This window comes from Chenopodium quinoa, unplaced genomic scaffold (assembly GCF_001683475.1).
Source record: "Chenopodium quinoa cultivar QQ74 unplaced genomic scaffold, ASM168347v1, whole genome shotgun sequence".
NCBI classification, from domain to species: domain Eukaryota; kingdom Viridiplantae; phylum Streptophyta; class Magnoliopsida; order Caryophyllales; family Amaranthaceae; genus Chenopodium; species Chenopodium quinoa.
This window is the reverse complement of record NW_018745395.1, coordinates 2,000,773-2,026,183: the sequence shown is the minus strand read 5'-3', so window position 1 is coordinate 2,026,183 and position 25,411 is coordinate 2,000,773. Positions and strand designations below refer to the sequence as shown.

General features: G+C 34.7%; 2 protein-coding genes across 3 annotated transcripts; both read left to right on the top strand.

The window, feature by feature from the left end:
- Positions 1 to 150: 150 nt before the first annotated feature.
- LOC110712879 (K(+) efflux antiporter 4-like) lies at positions 151 to 16,633 on the top strand. 2 transcript variants are annotated; one of them, XM_021891331.1, is made up of 20 exons: positions 151 to 642; positions 882 to 925; positions 3,945 to 4,003; positions 4,464 to 4,542; positions 4,672 to 4,733; positions 4,826 to 4,901; positions 7,248 to 7,322; positions 7,668 to 7,739; positions 7,832 to 7,915; positions 8,561 to 8,629; positions 9,086 to 9,163; positions 9,363 to 9,451; positions 10,617 to 10,713; positions 10,798 to 10,851; positions 13,456 to 13,551; positions 14,459 to 14,647; positions 14,741 to 14,818; positions 15,028 to 15,072; positions 15,795 to 15,884; positions 16,184 to 16,633. In XM_021891331.1, the coding sequence occupies exons 1-20, from the start codon at positions 417 to 419 to the stop codon at positions 16,211 to 16,213; spliced, it is 1,692 nt and encodes a 563-aa protein (XP_021747023.1). In that variant the 5' UTR covers positions 151 to 416; the 3' UTR covers positions 16,214 to 16,633. The 2 variants fall into 2 exon arrangements, with proteins under 2 accessions (XP_021747023.1, XP_021747022.1); XM_021891330.1 differs by having other exon boundaries at positions 152 to 642; positions 16,026 to 16,633.
- A 2,316-nt stretch (positions 16,634 to 18,949) lies between these two features.
- Positions 18,950 to 21,598, top strand: LOC110712934 (BTB/POZ domain-containing protein At5g48130-like). Its single transcript, XM_021891400.1, has 4 exons — positions 18,950 to 19,044; positions 19,167 to 19,236; positions 19,340 to 20,530; positions 20,693 to 21,598. Exons 1-4 carry the CDS (start codon positions 18,950 to 18,952, stop codon positions 21,404 to 21,406), a joined length of 2,070 nt encoding a protein of 689 aa, XP_021747092.1. The 3' UTR covers positions 21,407 to 21,598.
- Positions 21,599 to 25,411: the final 3,813 nt, after the last annotated feature.

Sequence of the window (25,411 nt, the reverse complement as noted above, 5' to 3'; positions counted from 1 at the left end):
TTTCACAATCCATTAATCTTAGTCAATGTTAGATTCAAGTACTCAACCTAAATTGGCACATCTCCTCTCACTCACTCCAATTAATTATAGTAATCAAAATAACCCGAACTTAATGCTAAGAGAGGAATATATGCTTTGTGTCAATGAAGTAATATGTACTCCTTAATAAAATCCACCGTTCTTTAATCTTTTTTGACTCATACTCAAAATTGATACAATGTCCCCTTATTTTTTTGGCATATAATCGCACACTCGTAAACTCGCACACGCACTCGTAGTAGCACCACCACCTCCGAAGCCGTCGAAAACGCGCGCGGCGCGCCCTTACTACTCTATCACACACACACACACATCGCTCTGTTTTGTCCACCATATTTTTCTTTCTCCTCATTTCTGTTGCATCCAACCTAACAACAATGGCGAAACTCACTTCATTTTCTCTCTCCTTACTCATTCTTCTCGATCTTCTTCTCTGCTTCTCGCCTTTCGTTCTTTGTTTAAACATCTCCAATGATTCGACGAGCTTTATCAATGGCGATGTTAATCTCACTGAAACCAATAGTACGAATTCTACTAATAGTTTCGCCGACATGTTCGATCGTGCTTTGGAGAAGGAATTCCCCGAAAATGATCAAAATGAAGGTTGTTAATTCTTAATTTTTCGTTTTTGAGGTTTTTGGATTAGATCTGATATTGTGCTTTTTTTCCCCTAATTTTTGGTTGAAGTTGTTGCCAATTGCATGAGTTAGGGTTTTTCGGATTTTCGATTTGTGGTTTTGCTTTAGTTTAGGGTTGGTAGATCAGTGTTGAAAATTGTCGGTGTGATTTGTATTGAATAATGTGGATCTTTTATTAATAAAATAGTTGGTTATTTTGTGCAGTTGCTGATTCTGGAAGTTTTAACAACAGTGTTGCGGAGCAGCAGGTTAGTAATGCCGTTTCTTTAAGCTTAATTTGGTAATGTAGATGTGTGAAATTAGTTTGAATTTGCATGTTTTCGGATCTTTCGTTTTTGAGTTCTTGTGAGATTGGCTGTCTGAAATCTGAGATATTTTTTAGTGGAATCACATGCAAAGTGTTTCCTTTTCTAGAAAGTAGCTTGTTTGTGTTGATGACAGTGCCGAGTTCAGGTTTATATTCAATTGTGTGTTTATGGAACTGGCATTGGATTTAATTGTTTTGAATAACATGCAATCTGTTGATTACGGTGCCTTGCAGTATGTCGGCTCTTCGATATCTTTGCAAGATTGAAAGAATAGATTAAATTGATCTTTCTATGTCCAGGCCTCCTGGGTCTTATATTGTCTTCTGGAATGAATATCCAGGACATATAATTAACAGGATATTAGCTCTAGAAAGTTATGAAATAAGCTAAGCTGTAAGACGTGATATGATTAAGTATAGATTCTACAGAAATCAGAATCCAACTTCACTGTATGTCGGGAGCTGTTAGCTGGTAACCTCTTGATTTATGAGTATTAACTGTTATAGGATATGGATGGTGATTACATTTAATGTTTCTACTTCACTATATCTGGGTTTTTTGCATTTTGATTTATATCATTAATCTTAGTATAGGATCGTGCAAATAGTAGCAATGATGAATCTCATAAATTGGGAAAAGGTAGTGAAACAAAGCATATGATTGGCATATTAGAGAATGGAGCCAGAGTGCTCTTACTATATTGTTTTTTTAAAAGAATCAATTTTCACTAATTTGTAGGTTCACCTCTTGTACTAATGCTTCAGTTTATCTAACGGTGTTAGGATGAAAATCAAAGGCATATAAGTTGCTTTCCTTAGAGCTCCTGGTGTTTGATGAGAGGATTCTGTTACTTGAGTGATTGAGTTGCATGCCAACGGATGGTATGGATTGAAGGTGATCATTTGATATAGTGTTGTTGTGATACATTAGTTTATTATAAGCTTTTGTATCTTTTTGGAAGTGAATCTCATTGTGAGTTCCCTCCAAGGTGATTTGGTTGACCTTATAGGGTAGAATTTTTTTTTTTTGTTAGGGCAGGATTCAAATTAAAGGTTCTTAGCTCTTACTTCCTATCAAGATTGTACGTAAAGAAGAAATTTATTGTATCTAGGAAATTTATTTTGTTTGAAGGGTACATTGGTGTTTTCCTTTTATGAGCTTTGGTCCTAGCATTTATCTATATTTTGAGTTCCACTTAGAAGGGTCAAGGATGTGGATTGCAAAAGAAAGATGAATTGGGATTCGGATGGTTTGTGTATGTAGCTGGTTCCTTTGGCATTAATGAGGTGTACCCACTAAGGAAGAAAGAAAACTGCTATTTTATGTGGGTAAAGTTCTTTGCTTCAACAATTGAAGTTTTAAGTAGCAGATGCTAAGAAAATTATGTACAAATTAGTGGTGTTTGAATATCAATGAAGCATGATTATGTTATCTCCTCAGAGTGTCATTGCGCTTTCACGTGTTGATATTAATTAGCCTCTCCTATCTTGGGATCAACTAAAACTAGGGAACCAAATTGCTTGGACTACCAATTTGGGTTGCATAAGCCTCTCACTTACTCTCATGAAAACATGCGTTTCACAAGCTCATATAGTTTTCATGAAAACTCACAAACTCAATTTACTCAGCTCTAAAATAAATCGTTTATATAGGCAATATAAAACGTGTAAAACCCTGCCCTTAAGGGACTAATAAACCTGTGCATGACTCCTAATATAACATTAAAAAGATATGACTTATTCTTACTAGGCTAGGATTAACCCTAGCAGTTTCCTTGCACTTAAGTGTCCTCTACCACCCATTTACCCTTGTGTTAAAATAGTTGTATGGTTGTATAACTAATATAACCAACCCAAAACAACGACATATATATAGACTTTAAGTGTTGACCAAAGCTACTTAAAACACATCATATGTCAAAAGGCCAAAATTGGGTATTAATTACCTCTGAAATGCTAGGCGGGCAACGATTATGCTTTGCAAAATTGTAACGTCACAGTCAAGGATCTTTGAAGCATTTTGAAAGGACGTTTACCTTCCATGCCCGTTTCTTACCAAGGAATGTTAACAAGGCAAGAAATTTTGTTTGAATTGCTATGGACATGCTCTTTGTTGACACCAAGTAGTCTCTCTTGCAGTAGATTGCTGGAGCTCTGACCTTTACCGGACGACATCAATGAAGACTGACATCCCATTCACCTAGAACTTTGCTTCTGATCTGTCTCTGTCTTCTACTTTCTCCAATCATTAACTATTGCACACAGAGCTTTCTTCTCTCAGTGGAACCGGCAGGCGGAGGGTGTAGCTTCCTTGAATTGGGAAGGAGTGATTAATGATTAAGGAATATGAAGGTTTAAAGGTGGTCAAATAGAAGAGGGGGGATGTGTGGCATTTCTATGTCTTTTGTATTATTGGCTGTGTCATTATTGATTTATAATTACTTCAAAAATAAGTTCTTTTGTAGGGAGATTATATTCTTGATTTTAGTAAAAATAAATAAATATTTTATGAATTTTTACACGTTTCCTGAAATTTTTAGGATTGCTGTTTACTTGCAAGGTTTTGTAACTTTTTTTTTTTTTTTTTTTTTTTTTTAAAAGTGATCTTGCTTAGTATTGTAAATATATTTGCACTTGAAGAGAAGACCTACATTGTATTGCTATAAGAGAAGCATCATGGTTTTCTGATACCTTTTTGTTTGGTTTTTTTATATAGTATTAGGCAATTTTTTTTAAGCCTCATTTTAGATTCTCCTTTTGACAGTAGGGTTAAGGTCTGAAGGAGGTAGGTAATTGGAAAATTGGCTAGTTATAAGGATTTTATATGTTGTTTATGGATACTGCTTGTATCAAATATTCACATGTAGCTTTAAAATTATTATATGTGGCTTCTGCCTTATCTTTTTCTTATTAGACCTCTGTTATAAGTACTCAAAAGAAACTTTCTTTGTCTCATACAGGCTGTTTTGGAGACAGTTGCTAGAGTGAAGTCGAAGAAAAATGAAACAAAGGAGGAGAAGTATGGATAACTTATTTTGTGGATAAACAAGCTGGCTTGTAGCATGATTTATTGCTTTCTGATATTGCTTCATGAAAAAAGAGGAATTACTGGTGCTTGATAGCTGATTATTTGAGGTGTTTTTGAAACAATGGTTCTTTCTAATTTCTGGTTTGATATGCTTAGCTTGACATTGTTGCAAACTTTGGCGTTTTTATTTTTTATTTATTATTTTTTTTAATTGTTTTTTTCAGAAAACTTTTTTGTTTTATAATATGGGAGGGTATTTGATTTGCTGGTTTTGATTTTGAGATATTTCAATCACGTGTTCTTAAAATTTGCTAATGATAAAGAATACAAAGTGTTTTTGTGTGTGTGTGTGTGTGTGTGGGTGTGTGTGGTCTTCATGTGATACTTTCACAAGAGTAGCTTATCCATATGTATATTCGAAACTCTTACATGTGTTGTGTTTCTGTTTCAGATCTTTTTTTTCTCATCAAGTTTTCAATCTGGACAATGAGAATGGACCTGAAGAAACACCTACCTTGATAGATAGAAAGGTACACCCTATAACTTGAGTGTTATCTAGCAGCTGTTGTAGTGGCATCATCTTTCCCTTCACTATCTTTTCCAAAATTTCAAAATCACATGAATACTTATGGGTGAGCTTTCCCAATGGTTGCTTACAGGATAATGTCTTCATTATATCCAATCCAAAATCGAAGTATCCAATGCTGCAGCTAGACCTTAGGTTATTCACCACTTTCTCTTGTCAATTGATTGATTTTTTAGGTGGTAACAATTATTTCATATCTGAGGGTACTATTCCTGGATTTTCTGCAGGTTGATATCAGAGCTGGTTGTTGCCATTGTCTCTGCAACTTGTGGTGGCATTGCATTTGCATGTGCTGGACAACCGGTATGACTCTTGATGCCACTACCTTCTGCTGATGGATTGTCCTTGTGGTTGCATTTCATTTGCATGTGCAACTTGTGGCGGCATTGCATTGCATGAGTGCTGATTGTTGCCATTGTCTCAGCCTTTTGTGGTGGCATTGCATTTGCACGTGTAACATTCTGTTGTTTGTATGATTGTGCTTCGATATATTATCTGCTAATACTATCTCCATGACCTGTAAAGTTAGAAATGGTCAACTGATTTCAATAAAATGTAGATTACAGTTTTGCAGAAATTCCTTTTGGATCTTAATAGGTTAAGAGAATTGTCAGTGGGGTTAATGTATGGCTGTATGCACAGCTACATGGATTCATGGATTTGGGGAGGTCAAAGCATATGCTTCTTTTCTACCAAGTTTCTTCATTGCTCAAGTGTGGCATTTGATAGTCGTCAACTTTGATATGATAAGGTCACATAGGGTCAAAATCATGCAAAATGTTCACAAAAGGAACAGTGTGATACTTGTTCAAATGTGAGTACTATAAATGCATTGTTTCCTAGTAGTATTAGAGACTTGCTTTGTAGGTGAATTTTTCTTATTTCTTTCTTTTGTTGGCTTCTTAGTTACTCGGAACTTTCAGTTCAGGATGATTGTGTGGAGGAGGTCAGATATTTGTTGAATGCTCTTGAATGTTGTTTCTAATGAATTGAGCCAGATTGGGGAATAGTTATGATGGTTTTTCTTTTAAATTGTTGTAGAAACACTTGCTAAATTCCTCTGAGGCCCTAGAACTCAGTTTCTTCCCTTAACAAACATTCTGAAGTTGAAGGTGAATAGGTGATTCGTGATGGACTCTGAACAGCAGTTTTGGATGGGCTTAATACTAATGATAAATTGCAACTTTGGAACTCCAAACAAAGCCATATTTAGGATGTATCTTTTGTGCTTTTGAGGTGGGGTCTGGGGAGAATGGAAGCTATATGATTTTATGTTTTTACATTACTGTTTTGACACATGCGTTTGAGGTTGTACTTGTGTAGTGAATTTGTCTAGATTAAGTCTTGACACACGTGCAAGTTTCATGCATTGGTTTTAGTTGGTATGATTATTTTGCATCTTGTTGGTTTGCGAGAAATGATAGGACCTTCAATTGGATTTTACATTGAATCTCATTTGGGATCAGTTAGCCTTCTTAGTTTGTCTTTGGTGTTTGGACATTTGCAAATATTTTCGTAGATTTCTTCCTAACTGGTTTGTCATCGTGATTGACTCTGTTGGTTTGTTTGTTTTACTTTGATGGAGGATTACTTGTCCACTGCCATATACGGAGTCATCGTTGTCTTTTATCATTACTTAATTAATTAGATTAAAGGTATTATGTGAAAACCAATCATGATCTACTAGCACTTTAGTAATTTAGTGGTTTTTTGTTTCCTGTTCTTTTCTTCTTATCTTTTAAAATTTCAAATTTATTGATATAATTATAGTTTTTAGATGGAGTGAGTAGTCCTTAAGAAAGATCTTTAAGGCTATATAATTATAAAGACATGTAATCCATAGCTAGCGCATTCATCATAGTTAGCAGCTCCAACTCCATGTCAAAGTCATGATCAATATTATCACTGGCATAGATAAGAGAACCTTTAGGCTGGTTATCCAGACATTTATTCAGAATTGCCGAAATAAAAGGATCGTAGGAGTTCTCGTTAGGTATGTGACCAAATAGGATCATCTCTAGTGGGGGGTAGGACTAAGCAAAGCAAAAAGGTTTTTCTATGAGATGGGAAATGACTCTTGTTTCTTGGAAAGTTTGGAAAAGTGAGTGGGTGTAAGGAAAAGGGGATAAAATAAGAGAGATGTGAGTAAAAAAGTAGGTGGGTGGCCTAGATGTAAGAAAAAGGAGAGAGTGAATGAAAAAGGAGGGGGTAATATAGTAAAAATGATTTGCCAAATATGGAATTTAGTTGACACATTTCTTTTATCACGTTTGCAATGCAAAAATTTAATCGTTAATATTTGTAATTGTCAATAAGTAAAAATTCTAAGGTAGTTTTGAATTACACATTAAGCAACTTAAACTAGTCAAATTAGTTTGTGAATAGTGGCAAAATTCAAAACAAATCAACTAAAAAGGATTGGAGGAAGTAGAAGTGGTCGAACTTTCTAGAACACCGTCGAATAAAAAGTGAGTTGAATTTTTTGAAACTCCTCATGACGGAAATTGTGTCAAAATTTTAGAAATACTTTAAAATGAAAAATGAGGCAAGAGTGTAACATTTTCGGTTTTCTTATGTAATGCAACTGTTGCTCTCCTGTACTGAGAACAATAGTATTTTCTCTTAATTTTAAAAAGGACAACATTGCAGGTTATCACTGGTTATCTGCTGGCAGGATCTATTATAGGACCCGGGGGCTTCAGTTTTGTGACTGAGATGGTACAGGTATGCATTATAAAGATCCATAAAATTTCTCTGGCAATCACTTATCATAAAACATTGCCTTCTTTCATGATGTGTTAATAAATGTTTTGCTATAATAGTAGATGATGTCATTTTTTTTGCTTTTGGGAAGAATATCAAGGGTGGGGCACAGGGGGTTTAAACTTTGGGGTCTGTCTTTGTGATCAGGGATCATGTGATCCCTTTTCATTTGTGCCTCAATGCTTTCCAATCTCCATTATGTGCACATTACGAACTGGGAAAATATTGTAAGATGGATGGATTATTGAAGTCCTTGTGCTGAATATTTCTCATGTCTATTTGTGTGTTACTGTTTTGCTGCCGCAGGTTGAGACAGTGGCTCAATTTGGAGTAATATTTCTCTTATTTGCATTGGGCTTGGAGTTCTCTGCATCCAAGGTTCTTTTAATGTTAATGTTGGCGCTTTCATTGGAGCTTAAAAGTTTAACCAATAATTTTCTGACAATTTTTTGTTAAAAATTACTGCACAGCTTCGCGTGGTTCGAAATGTAGCTATTCTTGGGGGTGTATCCCAAATTTTTCTGTTCATGTTCCTCTGCGGAGTAACAGCTTCAGTATGTCTATTCTTCACTTAATATCTTCCTCCACTCCATTTTATTTGCAATACTTGTCATTGCACAATCTACGCTTGTCATTGCACAATTTAAACTATATCTTTAATAGTATTTTATTAAGATTTACAAAAATTAGATTTTAATCATGTACTAATTTTTGATACAAATCCAACAAAATCCACATGACTATTTTTTCTTCCGTATAATTCACAATAAGACGTGATAAGAGAGTATGAATAGTTCTAAAATTCTAATTTTGCCAGCAAAATGTAGTGGAGGAAGTATAACTCAAAAGTATCTATTAGGTGAGTAGCTAAATTACTTGGTTACATTGCAACAAAAATTAACAAACTTTATTTGTTATTTAGGTCCAGATTGTGGGTAACCTACTATTATGCAATCGTTAAAAGGAAATTTTCACAATATATTTTCAGCTTTCTTGATGATAGTGTGGGTGATAATTGTGATGAACATGTTTTCTTGTAGTGTTGTTTTTGCTATAGAGGACATCTGGTTCTGTAGATTTAATGTGGTTTTCATTAATGAATTCCCCCCCCCCCCCTGTTTAGAACATTTAATTTAGAGTCCTGTGAAATGCATTTATTGTGATAAATGATGGCCAGTGTCCACGTTTTGATTTTACAGCTATGTGGTGCTAAAACATCCGAAGGTGTCTTTGTTGGCTTATTCCTGTCAATGTCTTCGACTGCAGTGGTATGTCTCTGATCTTTTATTTGGGCATTGTTGTATGAAGTTGTTATGCCATTTTTTAATGTCTTTGGTGCTCTTTTGGTGTTGAGCTGGCTCTTGTTTTGGTGATTTTCTTAAAAAATAAGTTTTGTAGTTTGTGTTGTAATGTTGGCCAGAATAAAATTCGTTGGGACAGAATACTATCGTTGGATCTTTAACGAGTTAATTTTTACTGATGAGCGTTATTTGTGTAAACTAATGCTAAGTGTTTGTATTTGTAAGAAAAGGTGTCTTTCCCTTGTCAGTACAAAAGTTTGACCTTTTGTAATGTGAAAGTATATGCATCATCTTTGATCCATTATTTACGTTTTGTTTTCAGTACTCTTCTTTTTTATTTGCGTACTTACTACAACTTGTTTTATCTTGTAATTTTGTTAAATTGTTTATCATGATTCTGAATTTTCTTTGTAACTACCTTAGGTCTTGAAGTTTTTGATGGAAAAAAATAGTGTTAATGCCCTTCATGGTCAAGTCACTGTTGGAACCCTGATTTTGCAGGTTTGCATCTTCTTTATTCTGTAATTTAACTTTATTCAGATGTGGGATTGTTCCTGTATAATGACATGTAATTTGTTGGGGGATTAATTGTCTGGAGTCTCTGGACAGTGAGGTATTTATGCATGCAGTCAGCTGATCCTGTTTTGTATTTGATCATGCAGTCCTATGCTTCTAACTAATAATCCTGTACTGTTGCTAGGATTGTACTGTAGGTTTGCTATTTGCTTTCTTACCAGTTCTTGGTGGTACCTCTGGCATTCTTCAAGGAGTTATATCCATGAGTAAATCGTGAGTAATTTCTAGCTTATTGATTGATGAGATTCTATATAAGTTTATGGGTGGGTGATTACTGTAAAATGGGCAACTATGAGATGCAATCTTCACACCTTAGCATATGTCATCAACAAATCAGGATAAATGTTTTAAAAATGGGGCAGGAACTGTAATAACTCCATGTGCCCTCTTCTAATTTCTGCTCACCATAGTTACTCCGACACATAACTTAGCAATGCTCATAAACTTCTATTGCTTTATTGATTTGTATCTTCTATCTATAAAGTAATTTGACATTGCACTGGTCCATATATTAGCCTCTTGTAGCGCTAGAGTAGTAACTAGTAAAATTTAGGGCGTGAAGCTTTGAATCACTAATACACTCTCAAAAGATCCAGACTCCATGGCTGGGTAACTGACTGCAAGGAAACTGCCTTTTCCTATGCCTACTTTCAGACAAGCTATTCCAGCTGTAAGTTCCCTTTGCTTCCCTCTTTTTACTCTACAACCTAAGAATTCTCTTGTTCTTGCCCCATAATGTGCTACCTTAAGACCCCTCGCTCTTTGCTTTTAAATAGCCTTAACAACTTAAGCCCAATGATACCCTGTTTCCCCACATTAGCCAAATTTACTGCACTCAACTTAATTGGCCTTCCATCATACTGCTTCCCTGACCATAGTGAATTAATGGTCGTATGGATTAATGCTGGAACCGATTTGGGTGATCATTGTGGCCATGGCTCATGGTTCTAGTGGTGTTTGTTCAGGAGTTTGATTGTGCTACTGCTGTTAGTCCTCGAGGTTATCCGCTTCAAATCATACCTGTTTATAAACCTCCATGAAATCTTCCTGTCTGAATCTGTTGGTGGGCAATATGCACATGGTTTAGAAATCCCTTGCTCTATTGAAGGCTTTATGGTTGAAATTCTTTTGCTGAACTGCTGATGTTCCCATATCTAGTTTTTGTGACAAAGGAGTTCTCAATTAGTTGTAATGTTTACTTAGTACGTTTATATATAGGTCCAAAGAAATTGTTCGAAAAGGTTTTGATGATCTTCCTGCATTGTTTCAGTATATGCTTGTGGGCTTGTCCTTGGGATTCTAAAATTCACTTTCTTTGTTTGGTAGGATACTGCGGCAATATTCTCATTCATTATTTGAAATTGTTTGTGCCATCCAGGTTCCTCACTTTAATCTCCTTTTTGGCTATCTTGTCAATTTTGACTCGAACTCTTGTTCCTCGGTTTCTTAAGCTTATGATCAGTCTTTCTTCACAGGTAAACAACCAAGCTTTTTGAAACGGTGCTCTCTTTTGTGATTGTTCTATAATTTTGATCTTAATTGCATATTTATATGTGCAGACAAATGAACTTTATCAATTGGCGTCAGTGGCTTTCTGCCTGCTTGTTGCTTGGGTTAGCCTCAGTTTTCCCTCATATTTGTATTTTCTTCTATGTTACCCAGTTAATAGTATTCTTAGTAATTGAGTTCATACTTCTTGTGATTCTATTCTTTCTACTGTTGGAATTGTCACTCTTAAATATGATCTGTATTTTCTTCTATGTTACCCAGTTAATAGTATTCTTAGTAAGAGCAACTCCAATGGTTGAAAAAAGGGACTGGCTTGTAAATATTAAAACTTATAAACCAATAGCTATACCATTGTTGCACATCTTGCTGATTAGCTTTGGCAAGCAAATTAGCTTTGTAGAGCCAATTAGCTTGGTAAATATTTATTAGATAAAAAATATTTTAAATTTAAAAATAAATTAAATTATAACTAGCTTAACCATTGGAGCAACAAATAGCTAGAATTGTTGTAGCTTAAAAAGATGATGTGGCACAACAAGCTATTATATGAATTAGCCAACCATTGTAGTTGCTCTAATTGAGTTCATACTTCTTGTGATTCTATTCTTTCTACTGTTGGAATTGTCACTCTTAAATATGATCAATGGGAAAGGAACTTCGCTCCATGTGCCCTAACTGTGTGATATTTAACTAATGAAAGGAAAATGTACATGCTTATAGTTATTTTTGCAAAATAGAAGTGGTCCCATGCAATTTTCATCTAGGCAAGAACTCAAATAAATTTCAGCTTTGTTGCTTAACTTGATCAGAGTTCAATGAATGAAATTACTGCCATGATTCTCTTATACTTTAGTAATGATGGTATGTACTAGGTATCTTTTTTTTTAGTTGATATTCTATTGAGTTCTACTTATTAAATGAACTCTCTATTTTCACAACCTACGCAGCTTACATATGTAAGGTCTTATATACCAAGTGTTACTTTTTTTTATTTTGAACTCTCTGTTTTCACAACCTGCCAGCTTACATATACGCGGTCTTTTATACCGAGAGAGGATGGGTGCTCTAACCAAGCTTCTGCAGAGAAAATTAAACCGTGTTTTTTTTTTTTTCTCCAACTTGGTCATTTGATTGCGTATAGTTTGTTTTTTCAAGGCCTTGATTCAGAAAAGGATACACTTATGTAACTTTATAGCAAATAGTAGATAGGTTATTGAGACATTTGATAGAAATAGAAATAAATTTAAAGTCACTTGACCTAGAATAGAGATAGATTGGGCAGAGAACTTGTTAGAAAAGCAGAAGGAAGGAGATGTGTAAGTATCTTGAGATGAGGGAAGAATGAGATTTGTGGGAGTACGAGGATGTAATTATGACAACAATGATTAAGTAGAGGACAGGTTATTTTTACTATTTTCAGACTCCATATGTATGTTGTAGTGTTGGGGTTGAATTGGGATTTGAGGTCAAACGAATTGAGACGCATAATTTAGTGACCTTAATGTTGGATGGGAAAAGAAGAATTGTAGATTCATTTTCAACTTTAATATACAAGTTAACCCTTGGTTTAAGGTGCTTTTCAAAATAACTCTTACTTTTTCAGAGTTAGTGAATTACCATAGTAATCTTGTAGTGTCGAAGTTCTCTTTTAAAGTGAACTTTTTATCTATAATGGAAAGTGATTTTTCATCAATGTTTTCTTCAGTGAAACTTGTTTACTGAAACCTTTTTTAATTAAAATAAGATTACTTTGGGACTCATATTTGCATTTTAGGAAATTTGGGTAATTGATGTTCAACTTCCAAGTTATCTTGCATTATTTTCCTCTTTTTAATCAGTTGATGCTGATTAGAAAGGGTTAGGGAATCAGGAAGAAGACTTGTTAGGGAGCTGATGCAGGTGTGAAAGCATTTTGGGATAAGGAAACGTTGGGAGTTTTAAGAATCAGAGAATCTGTCTACAAATTATAAAACTCAAGTTAGGACTTAGTTAGTTGACTAGTGACCAATTTGAGGCTTTGAGCCCCTTTACGTCGGGTCTTTTGCTTTCAAAGCTCAGCATGCCTGGTTTCCTGGCATTGTAGTTGAATTGATTCATCTTGAAGAAAAGGATTATTGTTGGTTAAATGTTGCCATAAACCTTTTCCATTTTATTCCTGTATAGTGGCACCTACAGAAGAGATGTGCTGGCGTAGTTTACTGGGGGGGGGGGGGGAGTCCGAATAGATTGTTCACTACATGATAAACTTCCAGTTGAGGCGTACTCAACTTGTAGGGTTTTTTTTTTTTTTTTTTTTTTCGTGGACATTAGTGAAAGCTCTTGTGAATTTGACTATCCATGCTCAAAGGAGCATTAGATAATTGTTGGGAATGGAAGTTGGATCTCTAGCACAGATTGCTATGGGATGACTTGAATGGACAACTGGGGTTAAAAGAAAGCCAGTAGCTTGGGATTAGTTAAATTAGCTGATGAGCAAGAAAATGACATGACCTTTGAAATTGAAGAGCTGTAAAACTCTCATCTTTAGCTTCATGAATTGATTTTCTACTCTTTTTTTACTTTATCTCTTCTTTCACTTTTAAGTTCATGAATTTCATGTATTACAGTCCCTTAATTCATTTTATTTTATTTTATTTATTTGAGAGCTGTATAAAGATGCCGCAGGTTTCCTTTTTTGTCTATCATTTGACATGAGTTTATCTTATCAGTCTAGTGATAAGCTGGGTCTAAGCCTTGAACTGGGATCTTTTGCAGCTGGAGTTATGATTTCAACTACTGATCTTGCTCAACATACACTTGAACAGGCAAGCTTTCACGTTTCTTCGAATATTTAGTTATCCATGTCATTGCAAAAGCAATTGCGACTATAACTCAACTCTGATTTTAATTTTCTTTTTTTACGGATTATAACTGAAGAAGAACAAGAGCCTCGGCTCACCAATAGAACTTTGCTCTTACTTTCTGAGTATGTTGTAAATGACATAGCTCTAAAGTTGTAGCTGGAACATTCAGTTTTCATCCTGTACTTCTGCAATGAGTTCCACATTTCCCTATACAGTTCCTACTCTCCTAAACTATATTATTTATGATAACATAACTCAATTTCTAGACTTGCATTTGTTTTTAAAAATTGATTTTACAAATTTTCAACTTTAATGCATTCAATATTCTTCCTGTAATATTGCAACAAGCTCCACATTTCTTTGCACTATTCATTTCCCAATACAACTATTTTCATTACTAAAAGCTTTTAAAACCTTTTCACTCACTGTCTTACTTTATTTACCTTTTTCTTACACCCACCCCTTTTTATACAAACTCTTTCTTTATCGTACACTTACCAACCTTTTTCCAGCATCTCTTTTACTTTTCCTTACACCCACTCATCTTTTTCAAATTCTCTTAGACTACATAGAAAAATAAAAAAACGGAGGTAGTACAACTTATTACATTTTACAAATTAATGGAAGTTAGTGGAAGTATTGAAAATTTGACCATAATAATCAAGTATGTGTGCTCTTTTGTTTTTCTTCTCTTAGAGGAGTATTGTTTATTACTTGGAATTAGCATTATTTCAAACATAGGGTAGATAGTTTCTCATTTAATTTCTGAATGTTTAATTCAAATGTTGTTAGTTCTGTCTCCATTTTGATAATTGGAGAATGCTTTTTCAGTATTTTTTTCCCTTATACATTATGCCTGCTTTTGTAGATTGAGCCAATACGGAACTTCTTTGCCGCTCTTTTTCTTGCGAGCATCGGAATGCTAATTCATGTTCATTTCCTCTGGAGTCATGTTGACATTTTACTGGCAGCTGTCATATTAGTGATAATCATAAAAACACTTGTGATTGCTGTAGTAGTCAAAGCATTTGGTTACAACAACAAGACCTCACTTCTTGTAAGATTTGATTTTGTAATTACAGCTTTCCCAATTTGCAAGTCTTTATGACTGTAGTTGTCATGGTCAAACTTTATTGATTTGTATTAACAGGTTGGGATGTCATTGGCTCAAATTGGGGAATTTGCTTTTGTTCTTCTTAGCCGTGCTTCCAATTTGCATCTGGTTGGGGTTTGTGTTTTTTTCCCTTACTATCTTCTGATCTTATCGTTCTTGGAGGATCTCTTGAATTATTTTGCTACAAAAAAAGGATTTGAACTGGTTATATATTTTTTTGTAACTCTGTGTTGGGAGTGGCTGATGCGGGGCTTAGCCCCCCGAAGATTTCCACTCACTTCTCTTCTCTTGCATGACATAACAAGTGTAATTCTTTCTTGCAGGGAAAAGTTTACTTACTGTTGCTTGGCACAACCGCTCTCAGTTTGGTAAGTTCGACTACTGACATGTCTTTGAACTCAAGTTTCATCGGTTCAGATCACTTTACATTTAGGAATAATTACACTTAATGATTTCTATTTTTGTGGATTGTATATTTTTTTTTATTCTTTTCTTCATGTAGCACTGTTATACTGAGGGACTATTGAATATTGATTCGCAACTTATGTAGTGGGTTTAGGGTTATGCTCGGCTGTATGCTGATGCCAGTCCCTAAGGAAATACTTAAGCTTTTGTGATGTATGTGAAGTGGGAACATTGTTTACTGAAGTGATTGATTGATGGTAGGCTATGATCTGACCCCTCTTCCACTTTTTATATTCTGACATCTTTTTGTCGTAACGAGTGTTTAAAAAAAAAAAAAAAAAAAAAAAGAAAAAAAGAAAAAGAAAAAGAAAAAGAAATTAAAGCGAAAAGAGAGAGCATGAGGATTACTAAACAGCCTAGACCATCAGATACTGCTTAAAAATATACAGCTATTAAGTTTTTAAGTGCCTGTTTAGTAACTGAAAATCTTCATTAAAATGACAAGAACTTAGTTGGACATAAACTGGAGGACGGTGACCTTTTCATAGACAACCTGCAGACACTATCTTCCTGCTCTCTTTCCCTTTTCTTTCCTCTTTTCTTTGTGGTTTGTCCTTGCAATTTGAATCACTCTTTGATATGCTTTTTAGATTTCTGTCTATAGACTAATAATTCAATATTTCAGGTGACTACACCATTGCTGTTTAAGTTAATACCTGCAGTTGTTCATCTGGGAGTGTTGCTGCGGTGGTTTTCTCCTGACATTTCAAGTGAGGTAATTATCTTCCACTGAACTTAATAGTTATAACAGCTCAGTATGTGCATTGGGTTTAACTGCTTAATTCAGATGCCATTTTTCTCCCTGCTCTTAAAATTTTGTGTTTTGAGGTTACTTGTATATTGCTTATCCTCCCAGATTGGATTTAAAGGCGATAGCCTTCGCTCAGACAGTGTTAAGCGTATAGCTTTGATCGTTCAAGGGGGGTCTCATGATTCATGATATTAAATAAAAACATTGAACCAGAAAAGCAAATTTCGGGTATTACCTGATGGGCTTCTTACTCTGGGGGACAGGTTCCTAAGACAGCAAAGGAGGTTGACTGACAATCAACTTGTGCCACACTGCGCCAGTATTGGCGTCTACTGTATACAAACTCTCTGACAGATTGAGAACTGAGGTATATGGCAAGTGAAGAATGGAAAATGTACAAAAAAATACAATTCAACTTGCCTAAGTTTCAAGCGGCTGGAAGTGTTTCCCCATTGCGTGCATAATTTTTTGTATATTAGTGTTCATTTTTGTAATGTAATTCATTTAATTTTTCCTGTTTCCTAACCCTTTCCTTAGTTTAGTAGAACTGCTGATGCAGCTATAGGAATGTTAATTGTATAATCAGAAATCAGAGCTTATTTTTCCTGAGCGATCCATACAGCACTAAATAGAAGTGAATGCAAAAGAAATTTTTCGTTCTTTGTATCTTAAAAATCCTCAATTCATAGTGGATGCAAATTTTTCCGTGTTCATTTGCTTGTCTTACATTGAACTTTACTCTGGAGGTTGATTTTACAATTATTTAGATCAATTTTATATCTAAGAAAAGGTTTTTCTGACTAAACTTTGCGTTTAGCAAACACTTATTTTTGCTTTTATTGACAATTTCAAACCCCTTTATTTTGAATTCCTTCTTTTTGAGGATTTAAAGGATATACGTAGTATGTTATCTCCAATTTTTGTCAAATTTGAAAGTAAACAAGGGATGTTTATCACTACTAATTCTCAACTATACCACTCATATTCAAAATCAAGGGTGTAGTAATTGTCATAATCTAATTTTAAACGCATGATTTTATTACTAAAATTATTTATAATTGTTGTTATTTCTGAATTTCAACCCCTCCTGGAAAATCGCATAAATTTCTATGGTAAGAAGCTAAGAACAACGAGAACTTATTTTAAAAAAACCTTTTATGATTATTAATCCTAGACACTATTTGAGTATATCATGTGCACAATACATCTACATTGTTTTTGCTCATTGGGAGCTCTTCCAAACGAGCAAATGGCAAACATTTAGTCTCGTATATACGGTACATACACTCGTATATATATGAAAGTTGTCGACGAATAGAAGTGTTTTATCTGCATAAATTGAATTCCTACCTTCATTTGTCTACAAATCCAAACGTGTACAACCAACCGTACAAAGTATCCTTATATGTAGTATATATAAATATATAGTACTTGAACCAATTCTTGGCACACAATTTCTGACCTTATAAAAGAATGTGTTGCTTGAGTTACAAGCAAATCAACCTCTTAATCAGCTAAACCAATAATAGTTTCCACCTCCTTCACCCAAATTACATGCATTAAATTACGCACATAACAAATATCCATGCTTTGAACATCGAATCCAAAGGCAAGACTTTCACATTTTTCCACAAATAATCTTAGACAATGCAAATTAATAATCATACTACAGTATATAGTAACGGTAAAGGCTACACATAAATAACAACCATGATTCAATTTTTTGGGATTGAAAAAATAATTGATGAAATTAATGTAAATAAAACAAATTTAATACAATACTACATAGTATTATAACATGCTAGATTATTATTAGGATTCAGTAGCCGTGCCGTCTTGGGCGTAACACAAATTCATACAAATTTATATGACTTCTTCCGTAATTCATGATTTACTAACTTTTTTCCTCATAATTTACTCCTCTTTTTTACCAAATTCAAAACTTTTGAATTTAATGTTCAGGTTGTTTTGTCTTAGTTAACATTATTACTAGTGTGTTGTTTCAAATGGGTAAATTTTATGGTAATAGTCAATAATTGAGCACTAGTAAAAGTAGCTGTGCAAGAAGCAGAGGAGAGAAAATTGATGGTGCTGGGTTTATCATCTAGTTAAGTTGTCCTTCATCTTCATAGGATTCGGCAACCGTTGATTGGTTAGTATTTCTTTGTTTTACTCCGTACTAGTTAATTTTGCTTGAATCATAAATCGTTACTGTTTTAGGACGGATAAGTCTTATACTTAAGTTTTATGTGATTCTTTTTTTGTTGCTGTTGTTTGGAAGACTATTATTGTGATATGTGGTATTGTGAATGGGTTTGGTAATTTGGTTTTTTTTTAAAGCATTTGTTTATAGCAATAACTACCGAGTATTAGCCCATTTGCAATAAATGGGTAGTCTTAATAAGTTCTATTACGTAGTATTAAATAGAAACATTCAACTTTTCATATTTAAAAAAACAGAATGTTTTCATATAATAAATATTTTTTTTTAAAAAAAAAAGGTACTTTAACATCGACTAGTTTTTGTTTTTTACACAACATGATCAAAATTAATAGCTTATGATCATTAATTTTGAACATTATTTATTCGAAAAGGTTATATAGAGTACTTCGTATAATATATGTGGCCTGTTAACCTAGTAACTCATATCAATTTAGTAATTATACAAGATATCACACATATGATATGGTCTAAGAGTTATTGTATAGGAATAGGAGTACAAATATTATTTCATAAACAAGGGACAAAATTATAGAAAATTTCAACTCAAACCACTTTTTGAAAATAAGGCATGATAAATTAAGAGAGTACATTATTTGGCTAATTGCCTACTTTTTTTAACTCATTTCTCACTTTTCTGATTTGTCAACGTTCTCAAATTCAAGCATTTGTTATACATAGACTAATTTTGTTTAGAACTTTTTACTTTATGTTAATTTGCTAGTCTATTATAATACTTAAAAAATAATGCTTATCTAATACAGAGTATTTCTGTTTAATGACTCTAAATGAAGATTTGTTAGCAGTAATGGAAGCATTTAGCCCGAAAGATTCATCTATTCTATCAAGTCCTTACTCATCACCAAATCTTAGTGCCTTACTGAAGATTAAAGTCATATCATGGTAATTTATTTACCCCTTTTTTAGTTCCTCTAACAGTTCATTATATATTGAATCATGTAACAAAGTTTTAAGACATAAATCCATTTATATGTGTTACATAATGATTTATATGTGTACTTCAGGAGTCAAGAGACTGGTTTGCCTGTAACGGTTCGTGTTCGTGTTGCTAATAGATCCTTCAACTTGCACAAGGTAATAAGCTAGCAAATAAAGCTAAATTTAGTTATGTATGAAATTGAAAAGTTGGAAGTTTTTCTTAAGGCTAATGTTTGTCCTGTTTTAAATGTTTTTTTAGTCTCCATTGATATCTAAGAGTGGATATTTCAAGAGGCAGCTAGATGAATGGCAAGAAGTTGATTTGCCATCAAATTTCCCTGGAGGTTCAGAAACATTTGAGATGATCGCGCTCTTCATATATGGTTCTTCCACATTTATTGATCCTTTCAATGTTGCATCCCTTCGTTGTGCAGCCGAGTTTCTAGAGATGACAGAAGCATTGGGTGGCCCTGGCAACTTATGTGAAAGAACTGACCTGTACTTAACTCAGGTGATACTGCAAAGTTGGGATGATACCCTCATTGTGCTGCAAAAATGCCAAGCATTGCTCCCTTGTGCAGAGGAACTTCTAATTGTGAGTCGGTGTATAGAATCGTTGGCCTTTATGGCTTGTATGGAGATTCTTGATCCTGAGAGAAAAAGGAAGAAGGGTATTGTTTCACTAGAAGCTCTTGCATCCGAACCATGGAACAGAAAACTCGTAAAGGAAATTGTAAGTGATCAAGATCATCTTTGGGTAAAAGATCTAGTTGCTCTTCCATTTGGGTTTTTCAAAAGGGTTATTGGGTCATTAAGAAGGCAAGGCATGAAGGAGAAATATGTAAGTCCCATTATTGTTTTTTATGCCAACAAATGGGTGATCTCTAAGAAAACGCGACAATTTTGGGAGTGTTTATGTGACAATGATGATGACAACAACAATAGTAACACTCGTGATGATGATACAAGTGAAAAGGTATTGGAAACATTAAAAGGAATCCTAAACTTGTTGCATGTAGGATCAAAGGTGAGTAAAATAATTCCTGTTGGGTTCTATTTTGCCTTATTGGCTAGATCTCTCGAGCTTGGTGGATCAAGCATGGTTGAAGGAAAGGAAAGGCTACAACAGCAAATTGTGTATCTTTTACCTCTGGCACACGTCGAAGATTTTCTTCTTCCAAAGCAATTGACAGAGTCCTTAACATCAAGTATGGAAGTGGGTGTGATGGAGAGTATATTTTCCTCATATGTTTTGTCTAATATTGAAATGAAGCAAAGCCCTCCTATGGGAAACACAATTGTGGCAGAATTATGGGACTCTTACCTCTCCTTGATTGCTCATGATCCGAATATGACACCAAAGAAGTTCATGAATCTTGTTGAGATAGTGCCTATATCCTACAGAAATAACCATGATCATCTTTATGCAGCAATGAACACATACATTCAGGTAAGCATATATCTATACTCGAAAACTATTCAGTACTGCAGTCCAATTGGTGAAGCATATTAGTAATGAAAAAAATATATAGTCTAAAAACAGAACCTTGTAAGAAACTTATGCATACATGTGAGAATGTGTTTAACAGTGTGATCTGTAAATTGTTTTCAGGCACATCCACATCTGTCACAAGAAGAAAAAAACACGGTCTGCAAGTACTTGAACTGTCAAAAATTGTCTCAAGAGTTATGTGTTGAGGCAGTGCAGAACGAGTTCATGCCACTTCGATTAATAGTTCAAGCACTCTTTATTCAGCAACTCAACACACAGCATGCCTTCAAGGAATGTTCAGAGTCATTCAGATTTGCATATTCAAGGGAACTCTCAGGAAGTCTTTCGAGTTCAAGATATCAAAATTCGAAAAGCCAAAATCTAGGAGAAAGTGATCATGAGGGTGAAATAATGATCATGAACAAACCATTAAGTTGCCTACTAGAGAGTGATCAATTAGTGATGCAAAAAAAGTCTGAGATACTTGCAGCAGCAAAAAAGGAGTACGAGTCCACGAGTTTCAGAATTCAGAATCTTGAACAAGAGCTTGTATCTCTTAAGAAGAGTCTTAGGTTGAAGAAGAGCGCGAAAGAAACAGAAGAAGATCCTCCCAAAATGAGTAACTTTGGGTTAGAAGGAAGATCATATAGTAGTAAAAGGAGGAATAATTCACTTGGACAAGTAACTAGTTGCATTGGTTCAGTGAATTTTTCTTCTCAGAGGAAATATGCTGGCAGATTATTGAAGATCTTTAGAAGGGTGACTTTGTTTGGAAGAGCAAAACTAAAGAAAAAACCTAGTGTTACAGGTTCATACAGAAACAAGCAAGTATAACTAATTACTACTAACTGTAAGTTGAATGATGATTAAAGAAATAAGTGCTTGCAAATAAATAATTCATGGAAGGAGATCACCAGTTGAAGCATTATAATTAGTTATTTTGTTTAAATTTCACGAGTATGTTTCATGATTTTGTGTTGTTTTATAGAAATAGAATATATACATGAGTTTGATGAATGATGAATACCAAGGCTATGTACATAGGTTTTTGTGCATACAATTTTCTCAACTGATTTTCGCACGAAAAGAGGTTTTAGCAAATTGATACCATAGTCCATATGATCTAACCCCATATTAAACTAACCCAAAACAACTTTTCAGCAATGTAATAACTGGACTTGGATTTGGTGAGAAGGGTCCATCACTGGACCATTTTGACTCCATAAACGAAGACCACGAAGTAATAGTAGGGATGATAATGGATCGAATCGGATTATGGATTATGCAAAATCCGACTCTGACCCTATTACCCTGCAAGATTTCGGCTTTTTAATCTGCCTCTGCCTCCGCCTCCGACATCCGACTCTGAGAATCCGACTCCGATCCGACTTAAATTTCCAACCCTCGATAAAAACTACTATTTGTCGCTCCCAATTTACCAGGTAACACTCCCTTTTTGACTTAAATGGACCACTATGCCCTTTATGCAATTTGTGTTATAAAAAGTACCTTGTTCCCCATTTGGACACCATACATGAAACAGTCCCCTCACTTCACGACATTGCTGTCCCGAGCCTCCCAAAATTGGTCCCCACGGCCTTGCAACCAAATCGGTCCCCACGACCACCTAAATGTTCTATTTTTAAAAATCGTGAAATTTTCCGACGGGTCTTGGGTCATGGACAGCGAGTGGAACATACGTACGCCGGAGAATGCGTCAGATCATTCTGTAAGTTTTTTTTTTTTTTTTATTTTCGGTAATTAGGACATCCGCCTAAAATTTCCAGATGTACCATGGAACATCCGGAAATTTCAAGCGGAAGATGGGATCCGCCTAAAAAATCCGGATGTTCCATGGTACATCCGGAAATTTTAGGCGGATGTACCAAGGGACATCCGGAAATTTTAGGCGGATGTCCCTATTCATATTTTTTTTTAAATGTTAAGTACGTTTATTTAATTTTTTTTATGTTTATTAAGTTTTTTTTTTTGATGTATTTTTTTTCGTGGTCTTGTGATTATTGTTGTGATTTAGTATTTGATAATTAATGTAATTTTGTTGTAATAATATGATTATTAGTAATATGTTTATTTTTTGTTTCATTATTATTATTATTATTTATATTATTATTATTATTGAAAATATTATTATTATTATTATTATTATTGTTATTATTATTATTATTATTATTATTATTATTATTATTATTATTATCGTAGTTGTTGTTGTTGTTGTTGTTGTTGTTGTTGTTGATATTATTGTTGTTGTTGTTGTTGTTGATATTATTATTGTTGTTGTTGCTGGTATTTTTATTGTTGTTGTTGTTGATATTGTTATTATTAATTAGTAGAAATATAATTTTAATATTATTATTATTATTATTATTATTATTATTTTTATTATTATTATTTTTATTATTATTTATTAATTAATTAATGTTATGGTCTTATAAATTGTTTTGTAGTTGTTATTATAATTTTTTTATTTCATTAATATTGTTATTGTTTTGTATTTGTTATTATTATTATTATTATTATTATTATTATTATTATTATTATTATTATTAGTATTGTTTTTATTATTATTATTATTATTATTATTATTATAATAATAATAATAATAATTATTATTATTATTATTATTATTATTTTGACATAAAGCATGTTTTGTTTAATTTGTATAGGATATGGAATCTGAGGAAGGTGGTGACGGTGTGAATTATAGTGGGAATTTTGTCACCGATACGTTTTTTCCTACATTTGACGATGCAGTTACATGGGCTGATGGTGTTTCCATAAAATTGGGATTCATATTGGTGGAATCGTCTTATAACAAAACCAGAGATGGTCGGCCGTATCGGTATTTGCGATGTGATCGGTCACGAAGGAGCAAGCCGAGAGATTTGGAGAACGCGATACGGAAGGACACCAAAACCAAAGCTAATGGTTGTCTATTCTACATCAAGATATATTATGATGTGAGCACCGAAAGTTGGAAGATCATTGCGAAAAATTATCACACCGGGACACATAACCACCCAATGATTGTGTACCCAGAGGGTCACCGTAAAGTGAGCGGATTGAGTCCGGGTGCAAAACAGGTTGTACGGGACATGACAAAGTCTAAGGTTGCTCCCCGTAACATCATGTCCACTATTGCCGAGCAATTTCCTTATGATCATCCAAACATCCGACACATTTACAATTGCCGAAATGACTTCAGGATGGAGATGTCCGAAGGAAGAGGAGTTGTTCAGCAATTTCTTCATCTGGCGAGAGAGAGTAAATACATTTACTGGGTCACGAATGATGATCACAACGTTTTGCAACATGCATTTATGGTGCACCCGATCATGGTCAACATACTCCGCACATACCCACATGTCATAGGTATGGATTCTACTTACAAGACCAATCGATATAACATGCCTTTCTTTGAGGTAGTAGGCGTGACACCGACAAACCAGAATTTTCTAGTTGGATATGTTTTCATGCGCGACGAGTGCACGGCTAGCTATCGGTGGGTGTTGCAGAGATTAAGGGAGTTGATTGGGTTTGATATAGAGCCATCTGTATTTATTTCAGACCGTGATCTTGGGCTTTGTGCGGCTTTGAGAGAATTCTTTCCAGGGACGTCACATTTACTCTGTCTATGGCACATCAACAGAGATGTGGAGGCTAAGGTGACGAAGATGTTTGGAAACAAGACGGTTGGTGTCAGTTTTAGAGCTGGGAGATGGTTCAAAATCGTGAATGCAACAACACAGGCGGAGTATGATCGTGCTCTAACTGCCATGCAAGTGAGGTGGGGAAAATATCCGGAAGTGATTCAGTATGTTTAGAGAACATGGCTTTGTCATAAGGAGAAATTTGTGAAATTTTGGACGAACCAGATTCTTCATTTTGGTAACACCACCAACTGCAGAGTTGAGAGCCAACATTCAGCAGTGAAAACTTGGTTTGAATCATCCACAGGTTAGTTGTATGATTTTATTAGTTGTTCTCGTTGTTACGTAATTGTAATTGTATTTGATTTTACTAATTAGAATCATTGGCAGGTGCTTTGGATACCGTATGGGCCCGAGTCCATTGTCATATCGGTAATCGCATCATACAAATTCGTATTGAGTTGGAGGCATCAAGGTCTAAAATTGGTCAGATGTACAGACAGTTGCCACTGTCATGTATAAATGGCAAAGTGTCCCAACATTGCTTGAAAGTTCTGGATAAGGAGACGAAAAGGATGGGGGATTTGAGTTACCAGGTCCATGAACGGTGCGGATGTGCTATGCGTGTGACCCATGGTCTTCCATGTGCTTGCCAGATACATGATTCGATAGTTGCACAGACAGGATTGTATAGCAGCCAAATTCATTCTTTCTGGAAGATACTGGTTATTGGTGATGGTGTTAACATTCCTGAAGTGGTAAATGATTCGACCGAGGAGGCTGCACATTTTCGGTCCCTAATCGACGAAGTCATGGAAAGTGACCCGGCCGTACGTCGAAATGTAACGCGAATCATTGAAGAGGAGCTACATCCAGATCATTCACACCTTGAAGAACCACATATCAACCTTAACACTCGTGGTCGACCGAAGAGAAATAACACTAGGCGTGATCGTAGCTATTTCGAGCATGTGAACCGTCAACACACTCAACGTGGTGGTGACCCAGAACCAGGTAATACTAAAATTCTATATTTGATATAAAAATATGTAAACTTAATACTTGTAGCTTTACTAATAATTTATCTTTTAATTTTGTGTTGTAAATCCAAGTGACATTAGTCAATGCAGGTATTTGAACTTGCTTCCAGCCCCAATGTTGTCGTACATTA

Coding starts and splice junctions, on each gene's coding strand:
- LOC110712879 (XM_021891330.1), top strand. CDS start 417: ATGGCGAAACTCACTTCATTTTCTCTCTCCTTACTCATTCTTCTCGAT. Junction 7,323..7,667: donor TTGTGACTGAGATGGTACAG/GTATGCATTATA, acceptor TTGCTGCCGCAG/GTTGAGACAGTGGCTCAATT. Junction 7,740..7,831: donor TGGAGTTCTCTGCATCCAAG/GTTCTTTTAATG, acceptor ATTACTGCACAG/CTTCGCGTGGTTCGAAATGT.
- LOC110712934 (XM_021891400.1), top strand. CDS start 18,950: ATGGAAGCATTTAGCCCGAAAGATTCATCTATTCTATCAAGTCCTTAC. Junction 19,237..19,339: donor GATCCTTCAACTTGCACAAG/GTAATAAGCTAG, acceptor ATGTTTTTTTAG/TCTCCATTGATATCTAAGAG. Junction 20,531..20,692: donor CAATGAACACATACATTCAG/GTAAGCATATAT, acceptor AATTGTTTTCAG/GCACATCCACATCTGTCACA.